This window comes from Vigna radiata, unplaced genomic scaffold, assembly GCF_000741045.1.
Source record: "Vigna radiata var. radiata cultivar VC1973A unplaced genomic scaffold, Vradiata_ver6 scaffold_158, whole genome shotgun sequence".
Taxonomy (NCBI): Eukaryota; Viridiplantae; Streptophyta; class Magnoliopsida; order Fabales; family Fabaceae; genus Vigna; species Vigna radiata.
Window position 1 is genome coordinate 1 of NW_014542914.1, and position 18,557 is coordinate 18,557.

General features: G+C 32.9%; 3 protein-coding genes across 3 annotated transcripts; 2 read left to right on the forward strand and 1 right to left on the reverse strand.

The window, feature by feature from the left end:
- The first annotated feature begins 1,048 nt into the window (after window positions 1-1,048).
- LOC106752501 (pentatricopeptide repeat-containing protein At2g30100, chloroplastic) lies at window positions 1,049-4,280 on the forward strand. Its single transcript, XM_014634194.2, has 2 exons — window positions 1,049-2,342; window positions 3,138-4,280. Exons 1-2 carry the CDS (start codon window positions 1,584-1,586, stop codon window positions 3,909-3,911), a joined length of 1,533 nt encoding a protein of 510 aa, XP_014489680.1. The 5' UTR covers window positions 1,049-1,583; the 3' UTR covers window positions 3,912-4,280.
- A 4,276-nt stretch (window positions 4,281-8,556) lies between these two features.
- On the forward strand, window positions 8,557-12,714 carry LOC106752494 (ETO1-like protein 2). The gene is made up of 4 exons (XM_014634187.2): window positions 8,557-11,067; window positions 11,292-11,583; window positions 11,673-11,982; window positions 12,204-12,714. The coding sequence occupies exons 1-4, from the start codon at window positions 9,080-9,082 to the stop codon at window positions 12,422-12,424; spliced, it is 2,811 nt and encodes a 936-aa protein (XP_014489673.1). The 5' UTR covers window positions 8,557-9,079; the 3' UTR covers window positions 12,425-12,714.
- Window positions 12,715-12,853: 139 nt separating this feature from the next.
- Window positions 12,854-17,493, reverse strand: LOC106752495 (probable inactive receptor-like protein kinase At3g56050). Its single transcript, XM_014634188.2, has 6 exons — window positions 17,104-17,493; window positions 16,144-16,252; window positions 14,581-15,101; window positions 14,217-14,407; window positions 14,005-14,137; window positions 12,854-13,765 (listed from the first exon to the last, which is right to left on the reverse strand). The coding sequence occupies exons 1-6, from the start codon at window positions 17,222-17,224 to the stop codon at window positions 13,155-13,157; spliced, it is 1,686 nt and encodes a 561-aa protein (XP_014489674.1). The 5' UTR covers window positions 17,225-17,493; the 3' UTR covers window positions 12,854-13,154.
- Window positions 17,494-18,557: the final 1,064 nt, after the last annotated feature.

Here is an 18,557-nt window from a genome sequence, read left to right on the forward strand (position 1 = left end):
TAATAATAATAATAATAATAATAATAATAATAATAATAATAATAATAATAATAATAATTATAATAATAATAATAATAATAATAATAATAATAATATCTCTCTTTCTATTTAAAAAAAAATAGATAAACCTAGTTAATAAATTTATACAGTTGATTTAACTCAGAATAAATATCAATTGAACTTAATTAACTAATATTAATGATCGACCTAAATATTATATTTTTGTACCTTGTGCTACATTCATGGATATCTTATAATTCCTTTGGTCAATGATTGTACACTATCAACTAACTTTTAGTTTATTTAATAACACGTTTTTTTCTTGCAGATTTAATAACACGTTAAAGTTATATTATTATTAGGATTAAATATGTTTTTAGTCTCTATACTTTGACGCAATTTTGGTTTTAGTCTATTTTTAAACTATGCTATAATTTAGTTCTTCAACTTCAGAAAATTCTAGTTTTAGTTTTTTTTACCAAATTTTTTTAACTTTATTTATTATTTCAAATACGTTTTATTATAGCATTTGAATTATTTACACTATTTAATATATTTTTAATTCAACATTAACTAAGAATCGCGTTTGAAATAATATAATAATATGTTGACAATTCATGAACGTGGAAATCGAGTATTATAGCTTAAGATATAAGGTTCGTCTTTGTAATTTAAACCAATACAATATGAGTGAAGTATATTAGATACAAAGCGACATATAAAATTGTCAGTATTAAAGTATTTCTGGTTGAAAATATTTCCACTTATGAGAAAAAAAAGAAAAAGATAATTGTAAATTTAAATATAGCTTTAAGTCTCAAATAAAAATAAAAAAATTGAACATAGTATAAAATAAAAAATCTATAAACTGATTTTATTAAAATTTTAGATTAAAAATCCATAAATTAGTTGTATTAAGGTTTTAAATTAAAAATATATTAATCCATTACGTAAACTCTACTCATATCTTTGTATATGGAAATAAGTATTATAATGTGTAGGAAATAACATGAGTTTGTATATATAATATTGACAGATTTAATAACCAGTGAACGGTGAGAGAGAACTGTGTAGTAGCGGTTGGTACACGTATTCTAACCCATAAACCCTCTCTGACCTTAGCAGCAAGCAAAGCAAATTGCAATTGCAACTTCTGCTGTCTCTGTCTTTGTTTCAATGCCAAAAGACGCATGCCACCTCTCTTTTTCTCTTTTTTCTGTATTTTTTTTTTCGAATTTTGTTCACTTAATCTTTTTCATTGAAATTTTATGCTGATAATTGTGGCCCTTCGGTCTTTCTTGCTCGCAAGTCACTTTCTTTCTTCTTAGTTGGATGGATTAAGTTTGAGTGGCATCTTGTTTGGATACTGAGAAAATTGTGGGAAATTTGGGTTTTTTATTCTCTCTATTTCTCTTTCTTTTTCTGTTCTTGGGCTTAAATTCACTTCAGAATTCACTGAACCCAGAAAGAAAGATTCAATCTTTTCCATTTTCTTTGTTATTTTTTTTGTTGGTTGTTCATGGGCACTTCTCTGTACCACTGAATTGAATTCACTGAAGAACTGAGAGAGAGAGGGAAGAAAAATGGCCTATGCACAGGGTTTTGCTCCCAATTTCAAATTGGGTTTTGTGTTTTCTTCTGGTTCGCCATCACAACAGAGACAGCCTTTGATGTTTCTTGCATCACACTGTGGATTTTCCCTCAAATTCTATGATGGGGTGTGTGCCAGATCTTTTAAGTTCCAAAACCCCTCCATTTTTGCTGCAAAGCACGGTTCAGTGAGGGGTCTTAGGGCTTTGAAGTCGGTGGAACTGGACCAGTTTGTGACCAGCGATGATGAGGAGGATGAAATGGGAGAAGGGTTCTTCGAGGCAATTGAGGAGCTTGAGAGGATGAGAAGGGAGCCCTCTGATATTCTTGAGGAGATGAATGACCGGTTGTCTGCAAGGGAACTGCAGCTCGTGTTGGTGTATTTCTCTCAGGATGGGAGGGACTCGTGGTGTGCATTGGAGGTGTTTGATTGGCTGAGGAAGGAGAACAGGGTGGACAAGGAGACCATGGAACTCATGGTTTCCATCATGTGCGGTTGGGTGAAGAGATTGATTCAGGAGCAGCATGGTGTGGGTGATGTGGTTGACTTGCTCGTGGACATGGATTGCGTTGGTTTGAGGCCGGGTTTTAGCATGATTGAGAAGGTGATTTCCTTGTACTGGGAAATGGGGGAGAAGGAAGGAGCTGTCTTGTTTGTGGAAGAGGTTTTGAGGCGCGGAATCCCTTATGCTTCCGAGGACAAAGAAGGGCATAAAGGAGGGCCAACCGGGTATCTTGCTTGGAAGATGATGGTAAGCAGTTGATATTCGATTTTTTTTTTCATTTTTTTCGATAGTTAGTTAGCTCTTGTTTGGAACATTGAATATAGTATTGAGTAAAGTCTTAGTTGGACGAGTCATTGTGGGGGTTATTTATCATTTGGTTCCCTGGACTTAGATGATGTTAATTAGCTTGTTATTCACATTTTCTAGTTTGCATGACTCGGTTGTGTTAGCTGCCTTTGTTTGATATTGCTCTTCATTTAGTCAGTTGATGACATTGTTGCTGGTGGGTTTGATTTATATAATTAAGTTGTTCTTTCAGAAGTAGAACGTGTCTCCTGCCATTTCTGGTTTTTATTTTGGATATCAATGATGAGTGGAATAGAAACTGAAAATTTTTGGGATACTTTCCCCTTTCTTTCCTACATCCAAACATAGAATTGCTATTTTCGGGTTATTACCGAAAGTATCTCAGTAAACCAGAATAATTTGTTCTAAGTTGTTTTGTTGATCTTACCTTAGTCAAATATACTGCCAAGTGCTATTTTCTAAGTCATATTTGGGGCAAGAGCTGTGTGTGACTCATAGCTGATTTTTCTTTATGCAGTGTCCACTTTATGCTAATTTTTTTCTTCTATTGGGGCAAAGAAGTTTAGGGAATTTCTTGTGATTATCATTATTTTACTTAGCCTGGAGTGTGGAACAATATGAAGATGATGATAATGTACTGTCCCATTGTTTATCACTGTTCTGGGATACTTGTTACTGTTTCATTTCAGGACTATCTTCGGCGGAAGTGTTAATTGTGAGTGTTTTCTTTTGCAGGCAGAGGGTGACTATAGAAGCGCAGTTAGATTAGTGATTCGGTTTAGAGAATCTGGCTTAAGGCCAGAGGTATATAGTTACCTTGTTGCAATGACCGCCGTGGTTAAAGAACTGAATGAATTTGCCAAAGCTCTGCGCAAGTTGAAAAGCTTCACAAGGGCCGGCTTGGTGACCAAGTTAGATCTAGAAGATGTTGAGCTTGCCGAGAAGTATCAATCCGATCTACTGGCCGACGGAGTGCGGTTGTCCAATTGGGTAATACAAGATGGCAGCCCATCACTATATGGTGTGGTTCATGAGAGGCTCCTTGCTATGTACATTTGTGCTGGTCATGGAATTGAGGCAGAGAGACAGCTGTGGGAGATGAAGCTTGTGGGTAAGGAAGCTGATGGAGATCTTTATGACATTGTTCTTGCCATTTGTGCTTCACAGAAAGAGGGCAATGCCACAGCAAGGCTGCTGACAAGGTTGGACCTTGCGAGCTCGCCGCAGAAGAAGAAAAGTCTATCATGGTTGTTAAGAGGGTATATCAAAGGTGGCCATTTTACTGAGGCAGCAGAGACTGTCATGAAAATGCTTGAGTTGGGATTCTATCCGGAGTATTTGGACAGGGCTGCTGTATTACAAGGTTTGAGGAAAAGGATCCAGCAATATGGAAATCTAGATACTTATGTCAGGCTCTGTAAGTCCCTCTCTGATGCAAACCTTATAGGACCTTGTCTTGTACATTTGTATATAAGAAAATATAAGCTTTGGGTTGTGAAAATGCTCTAAGACTATGTGTGTATGGATTGATAGATAGGAGCAAAATAGTGTGAAATGAAATGGGATGATAATACTTGTTTCCATTGTTTGGAATGATTCCATTCCAATTGCATGAAGTACCCCCTTTTTCTTTCCTTCCATCTATTCATTTCACTCTATTGTGTTCCATCACTTTCCCTATCAGTACATGGAAAATGAAATTGTACTGTGCCAATCTTTTGTTTTGGAGGCAGATTTGTATACCTGGAGCACTGATTTTCTTGGTGCTTGCGTACGTATATAGCTTTGTATAGTTTTACTGTGAAATGGAACAATACCAGTGGATCAACAATGTTGTACTGTATATGATGATGATGATGATCAATATCTTCTCTGGAATGAATTTCCTGTGTATTCGGTGGGTGATGTCATACTATTGTGGAGAGAATTACTAACACGTTGCTTTTAATAAGTTTTTTTATGGATTAAAATTAAAATTATATCTTGTATATACAGTCTAAGTAAAAATTATAAGCCATTATCATCTTAAATTACTTGTATGATTAACGGTATAAATTTTGATGATTTTTAAGATAATTTTCTTATTTATAAAGAATATTTTTATATCATACATATTTATGTTTTCTTATACTTTTATTGGAAATAAATGTGTTAGAAGAGATAAACATTTTACCAATATGAAAAATATTAGTATTAGATATGTGAAACAATTAAAAATATCACTTACCAGTTAATTGTCCTTTGCCTGACTGATTAATTAAAAATAAAAAGGTTTAAATCTCTTTTTGATCCCTAAGTTATAAGTGAATGTTCAGTTTAGTTTCCGTTTTTAAAAATGTAAATCTTTGGTTCCTAAGTTATAAAAAAATGTATCAAATGAGTCTTTTTTTGACTTGAAATACTGTTTTTGGTTGTTTCTTAACAATTGCTACATTTTTATATTGTTCTCATTTGTTTCTTAATAATAACAACACTTTAGATTGCTCTTTGTACTTTGACCATGAACATAAAAAAAGGATTCATTTGATAAATTTTTTATAACTTAGGAACCAAAGGTTTACATGAACATTCACTTAGAGACAAAAAGAGGTTTAAACCAAATAAAAATTAGAAAGCGTTTTTTACTTTACAAAGATTGTATCTTTTTCTTAATTTCTCACTTTGTTTTCCTTGAATAGGTGTTGTAGTCATAGGTTTGGGTTTTGTTTCTTGGACAAATGTGCGTATTTTTATTTAGGCAATTTCTTTACTTTCAATTTGCACTCCCATCAATTTTTTTATTTTAGATTATATAATTTAAAATGTAAATTTTGTATTTTGAAATATAATTTAAAATATATTTTTACTTTTCATCTATTCTGAATTATAAAATTTAAAATGCATTTTTTATTTTATATTTCAGAATATATAATTTTTGTGTAATAATAGGGGTGTTGGGCTTTGATAGCATGGGTGTGTTATTCTATAAAAGGTCTGATATGTGACATGTGAGCTTTTTCTCTGATGGTGCTATCATTGCTTGTCTTTTAAAAAAATGTGTTTTCTTTTATGAAGGAAGAAGAAAAGTAAACTTTGTAATGAAAGTATGGAAGTAGACAATTTTAATTAACTCAACTGTATTCTACTGTTTCACATTCATTTCTACCTTACAACTCCACTTCAATTATTTCTTCCATAATTACTTCTTTTTTCCAATCTTTACATTTTCTTTCTTCAATGTTTTAAATTTACTTTAATTAAAACTTTCTATAATCAAAATTTTAAAAAATAAAATAATATTTTTGAGACAAACAAAATTTTTATATTCATTTGATATTTCTTTTTTACTTTTCACTTTTTTTTTATATATTTTTATAATTATTTTACTTTTATAATATATATCAAATAATTTAAACTATATTACTTTATCGTTATTCAAGTTTATGTTCAAAGGAAATGATAATAAATGAAGTATACCACACGTGTGGTACTTCTCCTGAAAATATATACATAATACTTTTATTCTCCATTTTTATGATCATCTATCATAAATCTACTTCTTAATATCTTCGCTGTAAAGGAAAAGTGAAGAAACAGGAAAAAGAGGAAAAAGAGATGAAACTAATCGAATAGAAGCATGATCAGGAATGGAACTGAAAAACAATAGATAAAAAAAAAAAAAAAGTGTATACCTCAATTTTTTAATTTCTTTTGAAACAAATTTAATTGCCAAAAAGAAAGTTTGTGTTAATATTATTTTAAGGTTTTTAAAGTAATAAGAATTCGTATTATTTTTATAACATTAATATATATATATATATATATATATATATATATATATATATATATATATATATATATATATATATATATGTATATTTTGTTCTTAAATTAAATTACAAATATTTTATTTCTATATTTTATGAAAATTGTGTAAAACATTTTTCTCAAATGGTACGTGGATTTATACTGAATAATGATATTTTGACAATAATTTAATATCATCTATATGTTATTTTGTGATTAGTCCATAATGATGTTTATAATTATTATTATTGATTGTGGAGTAATTTTGAACCAATCACACAATGACACATAAATGATCTTAAAATATTGTCAAAAAAATATTATCAAAATACCATTATCCTTTCATACTATAATCCAGTGTGAAACTCTATTATCACATAAAAAATATCCAAACACCATATTGGGAAAAATATTTTATATGACTTTTGTAAAATATAGAAATTATATATTTTATAATTTAGTTATAAGAAAATACAATTTTATATAATAATTTGGAGACAAAATATATTTAATTTACTTTATAATTAATTATGTTATTTCTTCTATTTTCATTGTTAAATAAATAAAAATTGTTTTCCCCAGAAAAAACGAGTACATCAGAGTTTTGTGAATAAATGAAAACCAATAAATATCTGATCATGTCATTACTACTGAGAAGCAAACACTGACACATCAAAGGTGTGATGAAATTAATGAATTGAAAGTTCATTCATGTTCAAACCAACAAAATATAAATACAATCTCATTGCATTATCAGTCCACTTGTTTATTATCACGTGATCATGTACCACCTCTTTATTTTCTTCGCAAAACAACACAAGACAAACAAATACATAGTCATGTTAATTTCTTAGTGCCTATTTATCACTCTTTAATTAGATTTCGCATCTACTGTTCCTGTCACTCAGCTCATCTATGCAACCTCTATACTTACAAAATTAAGAAAAATATGATTACTTTTTTTCTTCTATAAATAGATGAATGATAAGAAAATTAAGATAAAAAGCAATGATGAAAATCATGTTTTCTCTACATTCTACAAAAAAATTCATTACTGACCTCTTCTGTTATTAGTTTCACAGATAAAGTTTTGCTTTATGCTTAGCCTATTTTCTTTAACCCTTTATTTTTCAATCTGAACACACATAATGATGAATTTTCCAAGTTGTGTCAAAAGCTAAGATACTCTCAGAAAGTATTGATCAAGAGATGCTGCAAACAAAAAAACTTGAGTTCTGTGCCACAAATTCTTTCTTATGAAAAAGAGATTCACTTCATCTTTTCTTTTATAATTATACAACAATACTTAGTATTATCGATGGTGAAAATCTGTTACTAATCAGAATTTATTAACAAATTACCAACAATTTGTATTCTCTCAGTAAAATATGTTTTGATAAAACAAATATATATATATATATATATATAAAGTTTAAAGTGTTTAAGAATCATTGAATAGAATGCATGAGGGAGTGGGAGATAGATATTGAGACTTTATTCATAAAAGGCAATTGAGTCATTTTCCAGAATTTGCTTTTAAGTTATCGTTGTGGGGGCAACAGTGGAGAAAAACATGGTTGAGTTGTGTCACATGGTGATTCTAGTGCTGTGTGATAGTTTTTCTTGTCATTTTGTTCTCTTGAAATGAGTAAAAATATACTCCTACTTGTGTTGACGTGCAGATATTATTCTTTTGTTCATGCATCATATACATAGATCCAATTATTGCCAGAATCTCTATGCGAAAGAAGCATCATGAATAATTTGATGTTTTTTACCTTTTAATTTATTTAGACGTGGCCAATCATATCCTCCAAATTCATGTGCCGTGGAGATGTAGTGGACCTTTTTAATTATTTCCAACACTTATATTATATGTTATACATCGTAATTGGATCATATGTTGGTACAAAGAATATATAATAGAATAATTGAGGCCCCAGAAGGAAATGTAGTTCCTCAATCACCTTATATCTTTCTCAAGGGAATTCGACATTCAACCAATATAAACAAAAGAATTCACAGTAAGTAGATTAGACAAAAGGGTATGTGAAATTTCAATTCTTTTTTCTATTACTATTATTGTTGCTTTGCTACAGTTATGTTTTCAAGTGTGAATGCATGTTTGGTGTTGATAAGACCACTTAACTTAAAAATAATAATTGGATTGGTTACACAACTCACTCCACCTTATTATGCACTTTGCTTGGCATGCAATTCCATCTCAATCCGAATATTTGAATAATAATCATAAATTAAGATAAAGGTGCGGAGGTAATTAATAAAGAAGAAATATGTTCATGATTAAGGAAGGATTCGCTTTCGTGGTGGAATAAATAAATAATCTGTGACTCTCTGTCCTACTTTTTTAATACAGCAAAAAGAAAAGAAAAAGGAAAAATGATCATGGAAGAAGTTGACCAGATTTGCATGCTGTTGTCCCAAATTGGAGTGGTTCATCTCAGGGATCTGTTAATGGCACTGGTTTCAGCATAGCAGCTTCACCTGATCACACCTACAAATTTAACTACTACTTGCTAACTTTGTTTATTTACACCATAAACACACCAAACTTGTCATTCATTCAATGTGTGTTGATGTGTTGAGTCCTATTCTCATTCTAAAAACATACATTATCCAAAGCTACAAAATTCCACTCCTTTTTAGAAAACAAGGAGATGCCAAATTCAGTTTAGGCCATTGCTATTCATCATCACCCATCTACCATTCCTTTTCAAACTCACCTCTCACCTCTCTCTTTCTGTCTATGTTGCTTGGAGTCTGCAACCACAAAATTACAAAATAGCAAAATGAACTTCTTTCACTCAAAGGATCACACCCGGTGTTTCTGTTAAAGGGGTTGAAACCAAAGAACCTGTAATTGATCGGAGATGCGTGGGCTCAAGCTCACCGAACGTTTCAAGAGTATTCAAGTTCATGCTCTCAGTTCTACTTCATCTGAAACAAACGGTGCCAATGGCAACAAAGCCTCCCAAACAATATGTGCTGATAGCAGCAAGACCAAACCTCGCAACAACCTTAACAGGAACCGAAGCTTAATACCATCATGGTCAAAAACCAAATCCAGCACCAACAGCAACTCAACCTCAGTATTTGCAAACCTGATCCCTCTTCACCTCCCTTCCACCGACACCATTGAACCATCCCTAGAACCTCACTTCAAGCCCATCAATCTTGTGGAGACCTTATCAGAGTTCTATCAGCGCATGGAGTTTTGTTCACAGTCCAACAAAGCAGTAATGTGTGTGGAACAGTGGTCTCTTTTGCGCGGTCTTGGTGATCAGAAAATACTTAGAAGATGTCTCAGGACAGCATGCCAAAATGCTGAGGATGTGCTCTCCAAGGTTGTGTTGTCTGCATGGTTGAGGTTTGAGAGGAGGGATGATGAGCTTGCTGGTCTGTGTTCAATGGATTGTGGTGGTTATGTTCTTGAGTGTCCAAAGAAGAATTTGGAACCCGGATTTCGCCCCTGTTCAGTTAATGATCACTGCCAGTGTCAACAAGAGCTAATTCAGGAAACCTGCACTGAGGGTGTGTGTGAGTCAGATGAGGAAAGTGATGTTTTGTTTTGTGTTGGGAATGAAGAAATCAGTTGTGTCAGGTACAAGATTGCTGCTCTTTCATACCCTTTTAATGCTATGCTCTACGGTGGCTTTGCTGAGTCCAAAATGAGCAAGATTGATTTCTCGGGAAATGGGATATGTCCAAAGGGAATGAGGGCTGTGGAGTTTTACAGCAGGACGAAAAGATTGGACCTCTTCTGCCCAATGACAGTTTTGGAGCTTCTCTCCTTTGCCAATAGATTTTGTTGTGAGGAGATGAGTTCTGCCTGTGATGCCCATTTGGCTTCAATTGTTGTGAATGTTGAAGATGCATTGGTGCTTATTGAGTATGGATTGGAAGAGAGAGCCACCCTTCTTGTTGTGGCTTGCTTACAAGTGTTTCTCAGGGAGCTTCCAAATTCTCTGTATAATCCAAAGGTGGTAAAAATACTCTGCAGCTGTGAGGCACAGGAAAGGTTAGCCAATGTGGGGTGTGCCTCTTTCTTGTTGTACTACTTCCTGAGTCAAGTGGCCATGGAAGAAAGCATGATGTCTAAAACAACATTGATGTTGCTGGAGAGAATGGGAGAGTGTGCCACAGAAAAATGGCAAACGGCCCTAGCATTCCACCAATTGGGGTGTGTATTGCTTGAAAGGAAAGAATACAAAGAGGCTCAGCACTGTTTTGAGGTAGCAGTTCAGGAGGGTCATGTTTATTCATTGGCTGGGGTGGCCAGAACTAAGTACAAGCAGGGTCAACCATATTCAGCCTATAAGTTAATTAGTTCTCTCATATTTGAGCATAAACCAGCTGGGTGGATGTATCAGGAGCGTGCACTATACAATATGGGAAAGGAGAAGAGTTTTGATTTAGATGTTGCAACTGAATTGGATCCTTCTCTTTCATTTCCATATAAATATAGAGCACTAGCAAAGGTGGAGGAGAAGCAGATAGAGGAAGGGATTGCAGAGCTAAATAAGTTTATTGGATTTAAACTCTCCCCTGATTGCTTAGAATTGAGAGCGTGGTTGAATGTTGCACTTNAGGATTATGATAGTGCAATGAGAGATATTCGGGCAATGCTAACCATTGAACCAAATTATGTAACTTCACATGGGAAGATCAAAGGGGAATACTTGCTCCAACTTGTAAACCGTGGAGTTCAGCANAAGAGTCAGGNTGATTGNTGNATGCAGCTATACCAGCAATGGTCTTGTGTAGATGATATTGGTTCTTTGGCTATTATCCATCAGATGCTAGAGAATGAGCCTGAGAAGAGCCTTCTAGAGTTTCGTCAGTCTCTACTCCTATTAAGGTTAGTACATGTATAACTGAACCAGAAATATCTCTTTTTCAATTCTGTGTTTATTGTCACGCTGTCAAGGATCCTTAGGACTAGAGTCTGATCTGAATGTTTCGAAATGACTAGCATATTACATTATGAAATGTCCATAATTTTGTTACAATGTAGCTATTTTCAGCAGTAAAATTAGTTATATTTTGTGATGTCAAGAGAATCCTCACAAGTATGAAATTCAGGTTAAACTGTCAAAAGGCTGCAATGCACAGCTTGCGGTTGGCCAGAAACCACTCTAGCTCAATGCAAGAGAGGCTAATTTATGAAGGATGGATCCTATATGACACTGGCTATCGAGAAGAAGCTTTAGCGAGGGCTGACAGATCCATTGCAATTCAGAGATCATTTGAAGCTTTTTTCCTAAAAGCATATGTGTTGGCAGATACAACTCTGGATCCTGAATCTTCTTCCTATGTTATTCAGCTTCTAAAAGAAGCACTTAAATGTCCTTCAGACGGTCTTCGCAAAGGACAAGTCTGTGATCTCTTATAATAACACTATCTCTGTTCCAAGTGAAGTGAGTGTTGTGCAGTTATTTGATTATCTTGCGCAATATTTTGCAGGCATTGAATAACTTGGGGAGTATTTACGTGGATTGTGGTAAGCTTGAGCTTGCAAAAGAATGCTACAAGAATGCACTTGCAATTAGGCACACAAGAGCTCATCAAGGTCTAGCACGCGTTTATCATCAGAAAAATCAAAGAAAAGCTGCGTATGATGAGATGACCAGGCTAATTGAGAAGGCAGAGAACAATGCCTCAGCATATGAGAAAAGATCAGAATACTGTGACCGTGAGATGGCAAAGGTTGATCTTGATGTTGCAACTCAACTTGATCCTTTAAGAACCTATCCATATAGATACAGAGCAGCAGGTACTTTCTCTTATTGCACATTCACTTTAATTATCTGTAGTTAGATTACTACTTAAGAAGTTTGGATATTAGTCTGAATTCCTATAGGACACTTTATCTACTATACTTGGTTTGGTATTTCAAAGTCTTTATATTAAAACAGAAATAATTTTATCAAACTTTCTTCCATTTCTACCATTTTCCAACCTCATGTTTTTCAAACCTCTCAAATGTATGATCAGTGATGATGGATGAGCTAAAAGAAACTGAAGCTGTAGAAGAACTCACCAAGGCCATCAAATTTAAACCTGACATGCAAATGCTTCACCTACGAGCAGCATTTTATGAGTCAATGGGAGACTTATCATCTGCTCTACAAGATTGTCAGGCTTCTCTGTGCTTAGACCCAAATCATGCAGGCACACTTGATCTATATCGAAGAATACGAAAGTTGAACTTTTAATCTTTGTGTATATGAGCATCAGAAGGATAAAATTAGACAAATGATGGGGAAAGGAGAATTTCCAAATGACTGATATTTTACATCAGAAATCTCGAAACAATCATCTTACAACAAAGATAGAAAGAAATGGACATATGGATTGTGGAATTTCAGGTGGAAGTCACAGGAATTTCAGAATAGTGAATCCATTGATTTGATATGTATCTCTGTGAGCCATATTTATAGAATTTGTCTCTCACTATTTAAGCATCCTCTTGTACAGTTACAGGATTATAAAGAGGTTCATTCCACTTGTTTTCTACTTTTTAAAAAAAAAAAAAAATAAGGAAGAAAGAACAAATAATCACCTTGCAACTAGAAATTCACATGTTCGTTTTGAAAGAAAGTGACAGACCAAATGAGAGAGTGTGTACTCTAAAGGTTCCATTGAAAATCATCTTCTCGATTTGTTGTTATTCATGGTCTATAGTACTTAGTACATCAGGTACACTAAGAATCAAAATTCATTTATACGAGCATAAAAACAAATTCATTCCTTAACTAACTATAAAATCAAATTATTCTACTGAGACAAAAGTTGTTTCTTCTGTCCATCCTACTTCAGTTAGCTTCAAAAGAACAAGAATCTAAAACATAACTGCGAAAATAAAAATTAAAAAATGGCATCAAACTCCAAATTCAGAGTTGTTACTCAGATTATTATCCCAAAGGACATATTTTTCATTTGGAGTTATGGATTCACGTCTGAACTTAAGTCAGTGGACATAATTTCTATTTCAGCCCACCAAAGAGGAGATGCTTTTGGAGTTGCTCCATCAGGTCCTATGGTGGTGATTTCCTTCAACTTAGAAGTAACCTCCCTCATAGTTGGTCTTTTTTCTGGATCAGGATCTACACAGCTGTTAATCACTTTTTCCCATTTATCGATTTCATTTTCTTGCAAAGAGTTCAGGTTTGAATCCACCACGTCTCTCAAGGGTTGTCCCTTTATATATTCTGCTGCCCAATCTTCAAATAAGCCATTCTCCACTGCAAAGGGAATTCTTCCTGTAATCAATTCAAACAATAGTACTCCAAAGCTGTAAACATTGGCCTTGATATATTCTGGAGCTGTTTCTAAGAGCTGTGCAGCTTCAGAACCCTTTTTTGTAGAGACTATGTCAGTCCAGAAACTAAAGTCTGATAATTTAGCAGCATAATCTTCAGTCAGATATACAGAGGAAGATAGTATGCTTTTATAGGCAATGGGTGGTGTCAGCTGATGCATGTGCTCCAGACAATAAGCTATTCCCATAGCTATCCTTATTCTCATTCCCCAGTCTAGCCTTTCTGCTTCTCGAACTGCAAGACATGAATAAATGCTATCAATACAATTCTAATTGCTAGTACATAAACTCGAACAACTTTCAATGTGTCATCGAACTGATCAATAAGAAATTGATGATCAAAGCCATGTTGAAAACTTCTTATACAGTATCAAGTAATGAGAAGGATACACCATAAAAGATGCATGCTGGGTTGCAATGATTCTTAAGGCACACGCTGGTTTATAAGTAAAATTTAAACAAAACAGCACTCACTGTGTAGATGCTCAAATAGAGTTCCATTTGGAGCATACTCAAAAACCATCATCCTTGTGAATGGCTTATTCTCTTCACAATATCCAATTAGATTCACAAAATTTTTGTGGTTAATTCTTGACAACATCGCTATCTGGAATCATGAAAAGGAAGAGATTCAGAACTAAAACCAGTCAAGTGTAGCACATTTTCTACCTTAGATGCCTGCGTACCTTCTTTCGGAATTGAGTTTCCAGATTTTTGGACCAGTGATGGGATGAAGTCACTGCAGAGGATACTACAGCTATCTCAACTCCACTAGAGAGAGTCCCCTTATAAACAGTCCCATCAGGCAGTGAACCAATAATGTTGCTGAAATACTCACAAGCTACTTCAAGTTCTGTTTTTTTCAGACTAGGAACACCTGAATCAATACATGCTCAATGAGTATGCCATCTCAAATAACAAAGTACTTGTAAAGGATGGAAACACTAGAACATAAACTTTACTGTTAGTACTTAACATGCATTTTTCAGTTTGAAATCTTCAGCTGAGCTAGTCAATGATGAAAGTAAAGTAAATATGAGCACCGGTTACCCGTTAAAAAGGCTTTCTGAAGCTGGCCACTCAACCCTGTGGCCCAAGGTTTTACAGTGACAACCTTGTTACTTCTGAAGCAAAGAAAAACAATGACTGACACCAAAATGAAGGAGAAGCCCCCAACTATGGACCATATAATGACAGCGTGTTGGTTTGTGCTTGAACTGTTTGAAGATGAAGCAGGAGAAGGCATTGAAACCCAATTGGAGTGAGGTGGTGTGGACACAACCATAGGTGGATTTGGAGGAGGTGCTGGCACAGGTGAAGGTGAGGGTGAAAGAGAGAAAAAGAAAGAGGAGAGAGATGGAGATGGTGAGGGGGATAATTCTGGAGATGTTGGAGAATCTGAGGGGCTCTGCGATGGTGAGAAAGGCTCTGAAAGTGGTGATAGTGTGAAGGGAAAAGGTGATGGTGATGGTGATGGTGATGGTGAAAGAGTTTTCTTCTCATCATCAGCACCATTTGCTGCTTGGAGAAGTTTCCTTATGGATGGTGTATCGCCATGTTCGCCAATGTGCCTGTCACAAGCAGGCAATTTTAAACATAATTTGATGCATCAAGTACCCAACAGTTGATGACGATGATGATGTTGATGATGATGATGATGACACCCAAGCATCAGTATATTAGACTTGCAAGAAAAGCAAACAATCATATATAAAATGTATGCTGTATATAGAAGCTATGTAAAGCAAAAGCAAAGTTTAACATAGGACTGGTCTTGTTCCGTGGAGACACAGATCTTTCTAAGTTCTTCACGCAGGTACTGGTTAAGACATGTGGACAACTTTTTATAACATTTTTCATATGTTACAATTTTATTATTGATATATTTAAATTTATTTAAAAAAAATATTTAAAAAAAATATTTTAACCGATTTTGTAGTATATAGATCATCAAAGATATATTTCAGTGGAGAATATTATTTTTGTTTTTCTGATTAAATGAAGAATTGTAAGAGAAGAATTGATTTTTTTAGAATAACAAAATAAAATTTAAAATTTGTTTGAGAAGATCTTAATAGTTTAAAATTGGGTTAAATATGTTTTTAGTCCCTATACTTTGGGGCCATTTTAGTTTTAGTTCATTTTCAAACTATGGTATAATTTAGTCCTTCAACTTTAGAAAATTCTGGTTTTAGTTTTTTTTACCAATTTTTTTTAACTTTATTTGTTATTTCAAACACGTTTCTTAGTTAACATTGAAACAAAAATGTGTCAAACAGTGTAAACAATCCAAATGCTATAATGAAACGTGTTTAAAACAACAAATAAAATTAAAAGAAAATTGGTAAAAAAGACTAAAACCAAAGTTTTCTAAAGTTGAAGGACTAAATTGTACCATAGTTTGAAAATGGAACACCAAAATCGTCCCAAAGTACAGGGACTAAAAACATATTTAACCCTTTAAAATTTTAAATTCTAAAAAAATAAGATTTCTTTTTCATATTCTATTTTATCACCTTTTGAAAATATTCCATGAACATCAAACATAGGATTAAATTACTATAGCTTCTTACAAAATACTATAAAATTGTGAAAAGGTAAGAGGTTGCATACAAGGATACAACTTTGCCATGGGAGCAGTGATCAACCACTTCTCTATTCCAACTCCATAAACTTCCCAATGGATTCTCCACTTTCTCCTTCATCATTTGCAGTGCCAACCCTGCACACGTGTTCGGCTATATCAATGTGTTTTTCCATATAATTTCTTCAAACGTAGAACATTTGAATTTTCTAGCTTTTAAAACTAATCCAAAAAAAAAGAAAAAAAAAATCTAGTATGTCTAATATCAAGCAATATAAAACCAAGTCTAACTCTTAAAACAGTTATTATAAAAAGTATTTTTTTTAATTGATTATCCGTGTAAAAAACTTCTGCACAAACTATTTTTCTTAATTTATATACCGATCTTCAATCTTAATCTTAATCATGTCAATTACCAAAAATAGTTTCTTTTAAATAGGCTACTTTAAGGCTAACAACAATTTCGGTTTTTCATGTTTTGAATTTAGTCTCAAAAGTTTCAAAAAAGAAAATTCAATTTATCTATTTGAAATATTTCTCTTACATCAAGTTAGTCATATGTCACATCACCTGAAAGTAATGTTCTAATATGAAAAAAAAAATGAGGCAAAAATATAATTTGATCCTAAAAAACTCTAAAAGATAAATCCTTACTCTATATATTAATAATTTCCATTTATACATAATCAACTTAATTTTTAGTATTTTTTTAATATATATACTGTTCAGAATCTATTTGAAAATATTTAGGGCTTATAGATAGGACCTTATAATGATTTATCCATCTAAACTTAAAAGAACAAACTTGAAAAAGAGAAAATGGAAAGGGCAAAAGTATTTAACCTAAAAAAACGTATAATCCAAAACCCATTTCATGAATCTAGGAAACAACAAAATTATAAAGAAAAGAAAAACAGAAACATGCAACAACCTTAAAAAAACAACATTAGCAATGATTAGAGCAATAGTGCATTCAGATATGGAGTCACCTTCTGAGCTGAGAGTGGAACAGCGAACAGGTTCCATGGTGAAGGTGAATAGAAGAGACACCAGCGCCAGAAGCACGCGTAGCAGCTTCAACCAAGTGATGAATCTCCACCGTTCTTCCATCAACAATATGATCTTCTGAGTTCACTCTGTTCCTCTGAAACTATATATATAGAGAGAGAGAATGGAGAAGGAAATGATTGATGAAACACAGCGTGAGCGACGCAAGAATGTTAACGAGATGATGAAAATGGAATGGAGGAAGCAGGGAGTGTTTGGAGGGAAAACAGAAAGAGTCCGATAAAACGGCTTCTTATGTTTACGAATCAGCGTTTGGCTTTTGCGGTGAACAAGTAGAATAAGACGGCACCGTGGATTTGTTCACCGTTTGGTGCATTGAGTTGGAGAAGTCGTAAACGCATCTATTCTATTTATACACCTATTCTCAACCTTTACCATCACCTCCTATACACCAACGCACGTGTACTCCTATGTTTAATTTTAATTTTAATTTTTAATAAATGCATTTCACATAGTTAATGTGACATTTAATGTAAATATTTAAAACCAAATTAATTGGTAATTTCACTTTATAATGTAATTCGTTTTTTATTTTGTTTTTAAGTCATTTATTTGAAAGAATAAAAAAATACAATAATTCTTTTATTCTAATAAAATAGTTATGTATAATTCACTATGTTATCACTTTCTTTCTTTTTTCCTCCACATAATAGATACATGCGTAAATGGTTTAAAACTTTTAAAAAAATTAAATATATAATTAGTAAAACATAATTAATGGACTTTAAATTTTACAAATCACAATTTTAAATAAAAGCACCTGATTTCATATTTCAAAAAGTTTAGTCTTTAAATTTGTATGTTTGTTTTTCATATTTATTTAGATTAATTCGACTCCAAACTTGATATACTTATTTAAATAATTATTAAAATAGTTTAATTGATTGAAATAAAAATTAAAAAGAAAAAATAAAAATAGACAAAAAAGTGTAGATATTTTAAAATATAAAGACGTCTATTTAAAACATATAGAAAAATAAATAAACTGTGGATTAATATATAGAGAGAGGTGGAGAGATAGAATTTTTAACAACATAAACACCCTAAGAAGAGAAAGAAAAGTGATAAATATGATACGTAAAATATGATATGTAAAATGCACAGAAAGATAATATAAAAATAACAAATGTTAAGAAAGTTTTTCACATTATTGTTTGAGTCAACGTAATGGGAAAAAGTGATTTTACATTATGGTTGCTGACTAATCATATATCTTTTAATCGTAATGTTAAATATTTTAAATTTTAAGTTACTTTTATTATTTTATTAATTAATTTGCAATGTCTCGTGTTTATGTAATAATATTATGGTTAACATAAGCTCTTATTTTTTATAAGAAAAAAAAAACTTATTTTCATTTATCTTTTGATAAAAT

Bases quoted from the DNA above. Each gene is read 5' to 3' on its own strand.
- LOC106752501 (XM_014634194.2), top strand. From the start codon at position 1,584: ATGGCCTATGCACAGGGTTTTGCTCCCAATTTCAAATTGGGTTTTGTG. The intron at 2,343-3,137 runs GTAAGCAGTTGA...TTTCTTTTGCAG, and splicing joins ATCTTGCTTGGAAGATGATG to GCAGAGGGTGACTATAGAAG.
- LOC106752495 (XM_014634188.2), bottom strand. From the start codon at position 17,224: ATGGAAGAACGGTGGAGATTCATCACTTGGTTGAAGCTGCTACGCGTG. The intron at 16,253-17,103 runs GTGACTCCATAT...ACACGTGTGCAG, and splicing joins TTCCACTCTCAGCTCAGAAG to GGTTGGCACTGCAAATGATG. The intron at 15,102-16,143 runs GTATGCAACCTC...TGCTTGTGACAG, and splicing joins CATGGCAAAGTTGTATCCTT to GCACATTGGCGAACATGGCG.